Source organism: Otolemur garnettii, unplaced genomic scaffold (assembly GCF_000181295.1).
Source record: "Otolemur garnettii isolate 467f Iridium unplaced genomic scaffold, OtoGar3 scaffold00003, whole genome shotgun sequence".
NCBI classification, from domain to species: Eukaryota; Metazoa; Chordata; class Mammalia; order Primates; family Galagidae; genus Otolemur; species Otolemur garnettii.
The window spans coordinates 19,329,685-19,343,167 of NW_003852398.1; the positions used below are offsets into that span (position 1 = coordinate 19,329,685).

General features: G+C 39.3%; 1 protein-coding gene across 1 annotated transcript in view; it reads left to right on the forward strand.

Moving 5' to 3' along the window:
- Positions 1–10,099, forward strand: part of HAVCR1 (hepatitis A virus cellular receptor 1) — a 24,586-nt gene extending 14,487 nt beyond the window's left edge. The window contains exons 5-8 of the mRNA XM_023516702.1: positions 196–251; positions 4,955–5,075; positions 7,163–7,199; positions 9,985–10,099. Of these exons, the coding sequence (XP_023372470.1) occupies positions 196–251; positions 4,955–5,075; positions 7,163–7,199; positions 9,985–10,099 (329 nt within the window). The remainder of the gene's footprint in view (positions 1–195; positions 252–4,954; positions 5,076–7,162; positions 7,200–9,984) is intronic.
- The last annotated feature ends 3,384 nt before the right edge of the window (positions 10,100–13,483 follow it).

The window sequence follows — 13,483 nt, forward strand, 5'->3', positions numbered from 1 at the left end:
AAACACAACTTTACGGGACAAATTAATAAAATGTTAATAACTTGGTATGACTCTTGCAAGGCTTACAGCATTTCTTCATATTATTATTCAATTTTTCCTTCATCACCAGGGGGCAATGTGAATATATTTAGTGTCTGCAGTGAAAATTCAATAATTTTTATAATTCTAATTAAATTTCCTTCTTGTTTTGAGCAGATGGGAATGGCACTGTGACACAGTCTGCGGATGGCCTTTGGCATAACAATCAAACTGTAAGCATATTCCCTCCTATCTGATTAGCCAGGTTCCCTTGTTTATCTTCCTGGAAGCAAGTTACATTTCAAGACTTTTTGTAAGACTAGCCCACAGATTTCTTTAAGAAGAAAAAAAAAGAAGAAAAGAATTTGATTCTTAAATAAGATGCTTTAATTTGAAAAGTTCCTTTAAGTTGAAATGGCACTTTACTGAATAACATACACATTACACTGACATTCTCCTGGCCAAAAATTGGTAAAAAGAAAAGAATGAGCTAATTTAAGGACCACAAGTTAACATCATAAAGTACTCAAGAGGACTTCAGTTAATTGAGTAACGACATGCTCTGATGAGGTGCAGTGGTGGCCATCCCAAACAGTAATAGAAAGTAAGTGGAAGAGTACTAGCTTAAAGATAAGTCCCCTAATATTTTTTCCCCATCCAATAGCCATTTTTGTAGAAATTTTGAGGTCACTGTTGGGTTTTTTTGAGTCTCGCTTTGTCACCCTCAGTAGAGTGCATGGCGTCATAGCTCACAGCAACCTCAAACTCTTGGGCTCAAACAAACCTCTTGCTTCTGCCTCCCAAGTAGCTGGGACTACAGGTGCCCACCACAACACCTGGCTAATTTTTAGAGACAGGGTCTTGCTCTTGCTCAGACTGGTCTCGAACTCGTGAGCTCAAGCAATCCACCTGTGCATCCGCCTTAACCTCCCAGAGTGCGTGAGCCACCAAGCCTGGCCTTGCCACTGTAGATTTTTAATCTCTATATAAACCAAACCTGTATGTGATGATTTTAAAGGTATTAAGGTCTTAGACTTTTTTTTTTCTTTTGTTTCTTTCTCTCTCTCTCTTTTTTTTAAGACAGAGTCTCACTATTTTGCCCTGGGTAGAGTGCCGTGGAGTCCTCATAGTGCACAGCAACCTCAAACTCTTGGGCTTGAGAGATTGATCCTTTTACCTCAGCCTCCCGAGTAGCTGGGACTACAGTGTCTGCCACAACATCTGGCTAATTTTTCTACTTTTTAGTAGAGATAGGGTCTTGCTCTCATTCTTGTTCTCATTTGGGCTGGTCTTGAACTCCTGAGCTCAAGCAATCCACCTGCCTTGACCTCCCAGAGTGCTAGCATTACGGGTGTGAGCTACTGTGCCTGGCTGGCAATTTATTTTTATTTATATATATTTTTAAAGAGTCAGGGTCTCTGTTAGCTAGGCTGTAGTGCAGTGGTGAGACCATGGCCTACTGCAATCTCAAACTCCTGGGCTCACACAATCCTGCTGCCTCAGCTTCATGAGTAGCTGGGAGGACAGACGTGTGCTGCCACCTCCCTCAGCTAATTTTTTCATTTTGTAGACAGACAGAGTCTCACTATGTTGCCCTGGCTGGTCTTGAACACCGGGCTTCAAATGATCCTCCAGCACTGGCCTGCCAAAAAGCTAGGACTATAGATAGGTAAGAGTACCACATCTGGCCAAGGTTTTAGACAATTTTGATTCTCTAAAATATTCTCATAGTTTTTTCACAGTGAGCTTGAGAAAAATCTAAGGGATCCAAGTCTCCTGATGGTTCTGAAAGTTTTGACTTTGCAAATAAGTTAGAAAAATGTATCAATAGACGTTTTCTTTTGGCTCCTGGGAGAATCGAGCAGCCTTTTAGTATCTGCAAATAACTCTTAGAGGCAACAACAAAACCTGTTTGAGGTTATGAGAATAATCTTTCTCTCTTTCTGTCTTTTGGTTTTCCTTTTGAGTCAAAATCTTACTCTATCACCTTGGGCCTTGGGTTGAGGGTGGTGGCATCATCATAGCTCACAGCAACCTCAAATTCTTGGTTTCAAGTGATCCTCTTACCTCAGCCTTCCAAGTAGCTGGGACTACAGCACCTGCCGTAATACCTGGCTAATTTTTCTATTTTTGGTAGAGATGGGGGTCTTATTCTTGCTCAGACTGGTCTCAAACTCCTGAGCTCAAGCAATCCACCTGCCTCAGCCGGTGGTGCTAGAATTACAGATATGGGCCACTTTTCTAACAGCAAGTTGTGAGAAATGACAACATGGCCATTGTAAGAAAAATTCAAAAAGCTCAGGCAAAGTGGGTCTATTTAGCATAGGACCAAATAGCCTTATGCTGCATACCTTGTGACAATGAAAACACTACTACACAGGAATGATATTAAAATTTTTCATGGCCAGACACGGTGGCTCACACCTATAATCCTAGCACTCTGTGAGGCCGAGGTGGGTGGATTGCTTGAGCTCCCAAGTTTGAGACCAGTCGGAGCAAAAGCGAGACTCCATCTCTACTAAAAATAGAAAAATTGAAGCAAGAGGATCACTTGAGCCCAAGAGTTGGAGGTTGCTGTGAGCTGTGATGTCACGGCCCTCTACCCAGGGCAATAGCTTGAGACTCTGTCTCAAAGAAAAAAGAAAGAATTTTAATGGCTTGCATACAAGTGGGTGCAGATTGATTTGATGGATGCAGGCTGAGTTTGTACTTGCTGTCTAAATATCAGAACTGCCACTACATACATGTTTGCTGTATTGCCTTGTGACCAGACTCATGCTGCATTTAGAAAGAAACACTCCACATGGTGAGGTTGCTCATGGCCTCAGTAGCTGGAGAACACACAGCAAGTGAAAGTAATTTAGATGTAAGTTTAAGACAGGTAGTAGCCAAAAGGTGGGTTTTTTGTTCCTCAACTGAAGATGTCATAATGTCTGTCAGGTATCTCAAAAACATGCAGCATGTAGTTTGACCGAGGAGGCTGATTTCCTCTCTGGGAGGACAAAATTGAACAAATACATAAAAATGAATGATAGAGTATGTTCAGTACTGCTATTTATAATCATGGAAACTGGATCAATAACTTAAATGTTTCATAGTAAGAGTTAAATTATTTAGTCAGCTTAGCATGGCCAAATATTGCCATTAAGGATGTAGTCATTGCAGTATCCTTAGTGATATGGGTTACACTACATTGTTTAGTGAAAAAAGCAACTTTTTTTTAAAGATAGAGTTTCAGTCTGTTGCCTAGGGTAGAGTGCTGTGTCATTGTGTCATCAGCCTAGCTCACAGCAACCTCAAACTCCTGGATTCAGGTGATCTTCCCGCCCCAGCCACCTGAGTAGCTCAGACTACAGGAGCCTGGCACAATATCTGGCTAATTTTTCTACTTTTATGGGATCTGGGTCTCACTCTCTCTATGCTGTCAAGCTCCTGAGCTCAAATGATCCTCCTGTCTCCCTTCCAGAGTGCTAGGATTATATGTGAGCTGCAGCGCCTGGCTGAAAGAAACAACTTTAAAAATAGTAGATATACTGTAATTTATATAGACTTCAGTTATTGTTTCTATGGAAGAAAAAAATTCTAGAAGGATAAGATTCTAGAAGACTATATAAAATAAAACAGTAGTAGTGCTTTATTTCTGAACGTTAGACTTATGGTTGATTTTAGTTTTTCTTTTTTCTGCTTAGCTGCACGTTCTAAAATGAACATACAGTATTTGTGTAATATAATTTAAAAATGAAAGCAAAGCCAGCCTCCTGAAAACCCATTTTCCATCAACTCACTTTATATTCTCCCCGCTGCCCCTAGCCTCCCCTGGGTGAGGTGATAAAAGCACAATGCCTCCCCTTCCCCCAGGCTCTGGCTATCTGAGCAAGAATGGCACAAATGTTAGCCTATATCCCTCGTAGCATTTATCAGCAAGGACCTAAAAAGTACCTTTCTAAAGCCTTATTGAATCTGCTGTTTATAGACAAAGGAACAGGTTCAGAGAGGCTAAATAACTTATCTATGAGTACACAGAAACTAAATAGAAGAGCTGGGATTCTGGCTTCAGTGATTAAACTCCTACACAGGAGAAGACATGATCCTTTGCTCTGATCCTCTACTTTATTCTGTTAAAAATATTTGCCCTGTGTGTTCTCTTTAGGATCATAGCTAAGCTATGAAAGGGGGCCTTGTATGATGCTTGGCACATTTCAGCCCTGTTTTAGGAGGTTACAGTCTCCTGTGATCTGCACCAAGAGATGTAAACACAATTCTACATTTCTGCCTGATTGCATAGCATTAAGTCATTAATCAGGGCCATGGCTGTCACAGCTATTTTCACATCTATTTCTATAGACGTAGATTCTTGAATTACATTTACAAAACAAATAAGGACTGTAAGTATTAGACTCAATAACACATTCAGATAATATCACATCAAGCCAACTTGTACATGAAAGATTTTTCCCCTTTTTTTAATATCACAAGAGGATATATCTATGGAAATAGCTTATGATTTTATTTTATTACTTATTTATTTTGGCCCGGGGCTGGGTTTGAACCCACCACCTCTGGCTTATGGAGCCGGCACCCTACCCTTTTGAGCCACAGGCGCTGCCCATAGCTTATGATTTTAAAAACAGATAGTTTACATGCAATACATACAAACCCATTTTAAATATACAGTTTTAGATTTGATAAATGTATACACCTATATAAATACCACCTCAAGCAAGATATAAAACATTTCCATCATCCTAAAATATGTTTGAATTTCAATTTTCCTAAAATGTCACCATTACTTAGAACCACATATGATTTGGACTTATTCATGTTCTAGAGGTAGTTTAGGTCCAATAGAGATAAATGTGGCTGAGTAAGTTGTTCTAGGAAATGTTTTCCATCCATAACGCTAACAAGAAGCTAAGTCAATCTGATGTTTCCTTAGCAACTGTCCCCAACACAAAAGCCACGGACCACCACCACCACCACCAACAAGGGACTCTACATTGGAATGTCTCTTTTTGCAGTGATGTTGCTTGCTCTCCTGGTTGTCATCATTACCAAAAGTAAGTTATTTCAAGATTGTTCCCAGGGGACTCCTTCAAAGGCTCTATAGCCAAACTGCCTGGGTTCAAGTAGCTCTATGCCATGCGATTTTGATTTTGCATGCTTTGCCCATGTCCCAAATCCCTGTGTGTAAAATGCGTATGGAAGTACCACCTATGTCCAGGGGCATGTGAGGTTCATATGCCTCAGTACATACAAAACATTGAGAACAGTGATTAGCACACGGTGAGTGCAAAGCAATCTTAAACTGTAAATATTGCATTTAGATAAGATCCTTTTGGCCATGAATCTTCATAAATCTCATGGAGTGTACATTATACTGGACTCTTCACTTAACACCATTTTTCTTAACCTTCCTTATTTTTCATTTATTGACGCCCTAAAGAGAAAAATTCTATTCTCCACAATAGAAATTATAGCTATTTTTCAGTATCCTTGGCAGATTCGTTCCAGGACCCCCATAGATATCAAAATCTGTGAATGAGCAAATTCTTTATAAAACGGTGTAGTACTTACAATCTGCATGTATCTTCCCACGTAATTTAAATCATCTCTAGATTATTTATAACACCTGACATGGTACGAATGTTGTGTATTTGTTAGGTGGCATTTTTATCTGTATTATTATGTTTTATGGTTTTAAAAATTATTTTCGGTCTGTCGTTGGTTTAAGCTTAGGATATCAAACTCTTGGATACTTCTCATCTGTTTTAAGAATAAGTATTTGTTGGGTAGGGTTGCTATTTGGAAGGTAACAAACCATTATAATATATAAGATTCGTTCTCTTCACCCCTGAATATCTAATTGTTTTTTCCTATGGGGTGATACTGTTGAAAAGTCTTACAGCAACAGTTTGGCAGGAGAAGAGGCAAATGAGACATTGAGAGGGGAAACTGGTTTTGCAAGACTACAGCTAGAACAAAAATCTTCAAGAAGCAACCATCCACTGCCTCTCATGAAAGAACCACAAATAGCTATTTAGTAAGATGCTGTATTTGAACCCATTACTAATCTATTTCATGTGTCTGGGTGGAGTTAGAAAGTTAAGAGTATTCTCTGCACATTTGAAGGAATTTTTACTTTATTATTTTATTTAAAAGTCAGTTAGACAAAATGATTATTTGGAAATTGAGTAAAACAGCTTTTAGGGAAGTTAACACTTTCCCTTTGAAGGTTTGAATATGCTGAAATAAACTGACAGTAAACAGATTAACAGGAGAAAGGTGTACATATGATGTGCATGAGTGTGGGAGCCACAAAGACTGAGCCTCAAAGACCCAATGGCTGAAACTTAAATGCCTTTTCCATGAGGTAGACAATCTTAGAGGAAGAGTAAAGGATTTTAGGGGAGATGAGAGGACCCCAGAAGCAGACAATAGGCTGGGACAAAGTTCTTTATGGTGTCAACTCTAGTCTGTCTTCCTATAGTATGCATCCATTTCTCTGGGGGAGAGCATCACAGCAGTTGAAAATCTGGAGGATCTGGCCTAGAGGTAGAGAGGGGAACTTTAGAAAACGCCCTTCCCTGCATTTGCTGCTTCTGACCTGCTCTCAGTTTGAAATCCAGAGCAGCATATTTTGAGTTATCATTTTCTTAGCTCCAAAACCTTAAACATGCTTTTCTCCTTAAATAACGCATTTCCTTTGTAAGGAGGGGGATGACTGGTCATGTAAAAGTCTGGGAAAAGTAGATGTTACCTTTAGTATGACTTTGATAGATGTTACCTTTAGTATGACTTTGGGTCCCAGTTTGCCCAGGACAGGCCTGGTTAATGCCTGCTCTTCTGTGGCCCATCAGGAAACTTTCTCAGTTTTTAAACTGAAAGAATATTTGACAATCGTGCTAACATAAGTCAAGATATGTAGATGGATATACCAAATCATTAATGAAGATGAGACTCTGAACAGGAGAGGGATCTTCTGGGTTCTCCACACTCAAAAAGACATACAAGAAAGTTACTGGGAATTACCAGGGAAGGGTCTAAGTAATAACAGAAATCACGTTTGTTTGGAAGAAGATAATATGAACTCTTTTACTGCCATGTTAAATTTTCTCTTCAATTCCTCCCTGCCCTTCCAATTTAGAGTGTTTCTACAACAAGGACAAGATGGCACAACTAAGGTAAGTTTGAAAGTGTTTGTGTCAATACCTTTTGATGCCCCTACTCTAGGAAGATAAAGAGAAATTTCTCTGTCTCTCCTCCTACTTGTTTCCTAAAAAGTCCATTTTATATCCTAGATCCTCAAAAGCTAGGTTAACGAGCACCTCCATAGCTGTTCATACCTTCCAGTGATATTTAGCTTTCTGTATTTCCCTGGTGTCGTGGCAGGGAACACTTCACTCCTCCCCTCTTAGAGGAACAGAACTAAATCGCAACTTTTGCGTGATGGGCCTGAGCATTGAATGAATGGTTTTGGTTTGTTCTTTTGTTTTATTCAATGCCCTGTTTTACTGAGTGTTTATTGAGTACCTATAATAATGCACAGAGATAAACAAAAGAGACAGAAATCAGATAAGCAAATAAACAGGGTCCTTTTAAGGTGCTTTTAGAGAAACTGGATGGGATCTACAGAGCAGGGTGAAGGGTTGTTTGAGTGAGCCTAGAGGGAGCAGAAAATTTGGACAAGATGATCCCTGGCTGATGAGGAAGGAAGTGCAGCCGCACTGAGGTAGGGCAAGTGCCTCGGCTCCCATCATTCCCTGCTGCTCCCTGGTGTTTTGCCTGTTCCTTGCCTGCTCCACTCAGGTGTTTTAGTTGTCTGGCCATGTGGGCACATGCATTTACTATCTCTGTGAGGATCTTTCAGTCTACCCTGCAACCCAGTTAACCCTTCACTGCCTCTACACCATGAAGCTAGGGGCCACAATGCCTGTTATGCCAGGAGATAACTACTCAATCCTAAAGCTGACTGGCGAGCTATGTTTGGGCAGGTGGGGCTTTAAGCAAGGGCTTACTCTGCTTCGAAATCCATCCCTGTTAGGCTGCTGTCCTTTAATCTTTGTTCTCCTTCATTGAATGTGGCTATGTCTGAGTTAATTACATGAGCCAATCCACAGGACGGGGTTGGAAGTGCTCAATATAGAGCCCCCCACAGCAATGAACCTATGAGTCAGGCACAGATTGAAAAACAGGTTCAGAAATGTCAAGTGACATCTAAGGCTACACCACAAAGCATATAAAGGGCTCAGTCTCTGGAGCCCACGCTGAATAGTTTTGACTAACTGCTTCTGGGAGTAGGAAAGGGAATGTTCCTTATAGATGGACACGCCTGGAACATGCATCTTTTTAGTTACTTGATTTCTGTTCTTGCTCTGCCAACTTATCTTTTTTTTTTTTTTTATAAGGTTCACTTATTATTCTCTAATTATAAAGAAAACATTGTAGAGAATATAAAGTATTGAAAGGCGAAAAAACCATGCCCTACTTAATGAGTATGTGTATTTCCTCACCACTCTTGTCTTTTTGGCAGTTAATCACACTGACTCATTTAAGCCTATTGACACCTAAACTAAGTGTTTTCACACATGTCTGAGAGACCTTTTCGTAGACAGTGGAAGGGCTCTGTCCCTCTTGTTTTTTAAAATACAATCAGTATGGGCATGTTCTTTATCTGTGGCTGAATGAAGACTCAGGCTCCATAGTTTTTTGAGCCAGGCCTTGTTAATAGAAGTAGTCATTATATACAAATTCGAAATAAGCAGCTGCATCAAAATGCTGTGTGAGTTGAACTTAAAATGCTGCTTTCTTTTGTGACTTATACTTCGATTCTTTCTACTTTGTCTATAGTACCCAAACATTAGTCAACCAGGGCTACCCCCAATTAACAGGAGATGCAGAGCAAGCTCTCTAAGCAGTCACATTTAAGTCCCTCTTATAGTTTGATATGGAAGGCTGGCACACAAAATACCAACAGCTCTCTCTAAAATGTTAATCTCTTGATCTCCAATGCCTGACCTTTCTGTATACTTGATGTGTATGAGTGTATGTGCCATAAAAGTAATCTAACCTCAGCCTTTGAAATTTCGCCATAAAACATAGCAGTAAGATTTTGGGCACTGTGATCCAGTACACACATGTGAAACAGCACTATTTTATTACACTTTATAGCTTCCTATTTTATGTTTATCTTAAACATAGGATGGAGATTACTGAGTAGATTTAACAACCCTCTGTAAAGGGTCACAATCCGTAGTTGGAAAAACATCAGTCAACCAGTTCTGAGCAAAACCTCATTTGAAAATATACATCTTGATTTAGTAACTTAGTTTGATGTCAGATATCTGCATTTAGATTTTTCAATTTTGTGTTTTATTTATTTATTTTATTTTTTGTGAGACGCAGTCTCACTGTCTTGCAACCGGTAGAGTGCCCTGGTATAAGAAATCACAGCAACTTCAAACTCCTGGGCTCAAGCAATTCTCCTGCCTCAGCCTCCCAAACAACTGGGATTACAGATGCCTGCCACAACACTGAACTATATTGGCCCACAACACTGGGCCTCTCTCTTGCCCAGGCTGGTCTTGAACTCCAGGGCTAGGTGGCTCATGCCTGTAATCCTAGCACTCTGGGAGGCTGAGGCAATCCACCCGCCTTGGCCTTCCAGAGTGCTAGGATTACAGGCGTGAGCCACCTTGTCCTGCCCCCATTTTTATGTTCTATTATAAACATAATAGGACACTAATTTGAGGTTTTTGAATGTTTTTTAAATTGTCTGCATGTTTATTATACAGACTTTTCTACAATACTCAGGGCTACACTTTTCACAACTCCAGAAGGTCCTGTTGATTTCATAGTTTGTGTGAATGGGGCTCTTACAGTTATACCTACCCAGTCGTGCCTGATTATAAACAAAAATGCTGCTCATACTTTTTCCTTATTTGTGTTATTCTTCAACTCTTCCTGCAGTATGGTTTCATTGAATGACTCTAAAATTGGAGCTTTGCAAAATGCGGCTGAAAGGCGAGTCCCTCCAGAAGACAACATCTACATTATTGATGACAATGTTTATGTCGTGGATTAAGACCCAGTGATGCTCTTCAAGGGTTCTTCAAGGTTTTGTGCCCATGACTGCAGAAGACAGTGACCAGATTATCACCATGTCAGATGTCTTTGAAACTCCAGGATGATTTTTCTGCATCTGTTTGATCTATTATTCCAATATATCAGTGATATTGGGTAGAGTCTAGCTCAAAACTATAGTGAACATCATTGTTAATATAGTCCTAATATTTTATCCTAAAAATGGATTAATCTTGCTGACCATTGCAGTGTTATCTCTCGAACGTGAACACTAGAATTGTATCTTCTCTTAAGACTCCATGAATCCTGTCTCCATCAAAGAGACTAGTCACTGAGAATAGAGGAAATGGAATTATACCCAAAGTGATCAAGAGGGAAGTACGGCTGGAAAAGGTGGCTCACACCCATAATCCTAGCACTATGGGAGGCTGAGGCAAGAGGATCACTTGAACTCAGAATTTGGAGATCAGCCTGAGCAAGAGTGAGACCTCATCTCTGCTAAAAATAGAAAAAATTAGCCTGGTGTTGTGGTAGATGCCTGTAGTCTCAGTTACTCAGGAATCTGAGGAAGGCAGGAGGATCCTTGAACCCAGGAGTTTGAGGTTTCTGTGAGCTAGGCTCATATCATGGCACCCTAGCCTGGGGTAACAGAATGAGACTCTGGCAGAAAGAAGAAAGAAAGAAACAAAGAGAGAGAGAGAGAGAGAGAGGGAAGGAAGGAAGGAAGGAAGGAAATAGACTTAAAAATCAGCAAGTCTAACTTGAGAATTAATTTGGATGTATTTCATTATTATGTTTTGTTTCTGTATTATAATTCCAAATGTTACATTTCTTAAGTTTCCCAAGGGTATTAACTCATAAGGTGCACAGGTTTTTATTTCCTCTATGGGGAAATAAATAGGAGTGAGTCTAATTTCACCATTGCAGGTATATTTGTTTTTTCATGGCTCTGGAAATATGATACATTACATGGTGCCTGATTCTGGACTAGGATAGCTGTTCTAGTGGTCAACAGAAGCTACAGCAGTGAATATGCACCAGATGTACACTAGGGGGAAATGATCATTTGCCATGTGATTCAACACCCTTACCCTGTTTTATGCTACATTTGTGTTATAATGCTAGGCACTTGTGTAAACAATCATCAGGTCCTTTGAATTAATTTTTAGGAGAGTGCACAAATGAAAGGGAAACATGGAAAGAGTATGGAGAAAAGGCTTTCTGCCTTAGAAAAGTTATACAGCAAATATAATAGTGTTTGGAAGTGTCCCTAGTTTCATAAAAAATTCTAAATTTCTAAATTGCCTCCAAACCACTTTTATATTTCAGATCGTTTCAGAAAAGCAAAGAGTGGTTCTTTTTCCATAAATCTAATCAACCATATCACAATTGATCTAATGTTATTTTTCATAGTGCAATTAAAGTTTTAGTTTTGCCAGGATAGTTAAACAAATGTTTATTGTTAGGATATCTTCAGTCACTAAAATTGTTTAGAGTATAGATTTTCAAAGGTTGTATTTGTCAGAAGAGAAAAATCTCTATGTGAACAGTTAAGGCTGGGTATTAATTTCAATTTCTGTATGAGTAAACACTGAAATAACTCATGCTTGGGACCAGAGCTACTAACATCATAGTGGTCTCAGAGGACAGGATGCTTGCTTTTGAAGACAACATTTTTGATACTGATCTACAGAGTTCTAGGAATTAGTTAGGTCTTTTAAAGATTCTGTGGGCAGTTAGATTGTGATATATGATATTCTGGGTTTCCCAAATGTGGCCGGGTTAATATGGTCTAAAAACTTATTTTGTTTAAAATATTGTCTTGGATTCAAGGCAACATGAATAAACCTAAAGATTTAAATTTAAGGCCCAGATTTATAGCTTCTCTGGAAATACTTGGGAAGATTGGGCTGCATTTCTAAGGACTCAGGGCCTTACTATTGGAGCCACAACCTCTAGCCACCAAATCCTCACCTTCCTAACTGCTCATTTTTGTTACCTGCCTGGTGTCTACAAGACTTTGAGTTTATGGCACTCACTCTATTCTCCATGTTTTTCCTGGAGCTTTTTGGTGCACATCAAAGGCTTTAGGAATCTGGTTAATTTTGTCTAACCATGCATTTCCAAAACTTGGTTGAACATGTGAGCACAGTGACCTGCAGCATTCTGTGAAAGGTTGACCTGAGTTCTAAACCCAAATCTTAGCCGTAACACTAGATGACATCAAAGCAAACTCATTTTTTTTTTTAATCCATTAGATCTGGCCATTTCCATACCAACCATGACATATAGTGGTAATTCCAATGAAATGTTACTTGTAAGAAGGCTTTAAAAAGTAAAAAACACTACTGAAATGCCAGGCTTATTTTTCTAGTAGTCTTTGTAGCGATAAAAGATATAGCATTATTGCTCAGTAAAAAATTTGAAGGGTGTTACATAAGTCTCTTACTATATGGTATATCTTTTTTTAAATGTTGCTTTTTTGAAAAAGTTGGGTATCATCTTATACATGTATTATATATAAAATTATTTAATAACAAGATGGGTAGGAAGGGAGGAAGGAGAGATATTTAGTTAATATAATTTTCCCCCTGTAAACACATCAATCTTGTTCATCATATTGAATTTTGTTTTGTTTTTGATTCTTGGATACACAGTTGAGATTCCGTTACCCATAATCTGTCTTGGGACATTAAAATATTGTGTGATTAAAACTGTATACTTAAAAAAAAACTGTACTTAAGAAATTTTACACGTTTTGAAGATGTAGCAGAACTAATTGTTCACTGATAATCTAATTTGTATGGACACTCATAAATAAAACTGGTTTTTCTTTTTTCTTTTTTTCATTTTAAAAACTGACTTGGTACTTTCTCAGGCTTGCCAGTTAGTCTGGGTCAGGCATCGTCAACTTGCAGACTTCTGGAACAAAGTCAAAGTGGGTCGAAATTTGTTGAGAGTCAAGTAGGTGCCAGGTAATCTTATAGATGCCAGGGATATAGAATAGAGCATCCCAGTTCCTAAAATGCTCCAATTAATTGGAGGAAATACAAACCCCACCATTCCTGGTACTGATTAATGCTTAGAAGAAAGAATAGCCTGGCTTCTCAACCAGGGTATTTGGGACCAGCAGACTTTGTTGCAGGGGGCTGTGCTGTGCATTGTTAGATGGTCAGCATCAAGCCTGGTTTCTGCCCACTAGAAGATCCTCCAGTTGTGACAACCTAATCCCCTGATGGGCAACATCACTCCTGGTTGAGAGGCACTGTGGTAGAGCGTGTCTGGGTGAGGTGGGAAGTGGTACAGCTTTAGCTGGTTGGCCAAGGGCTGCCTCTGGGAAAGAGGTGACATTTAAGTTGAAACCAAGAGAAATGTGTAGGTAGCA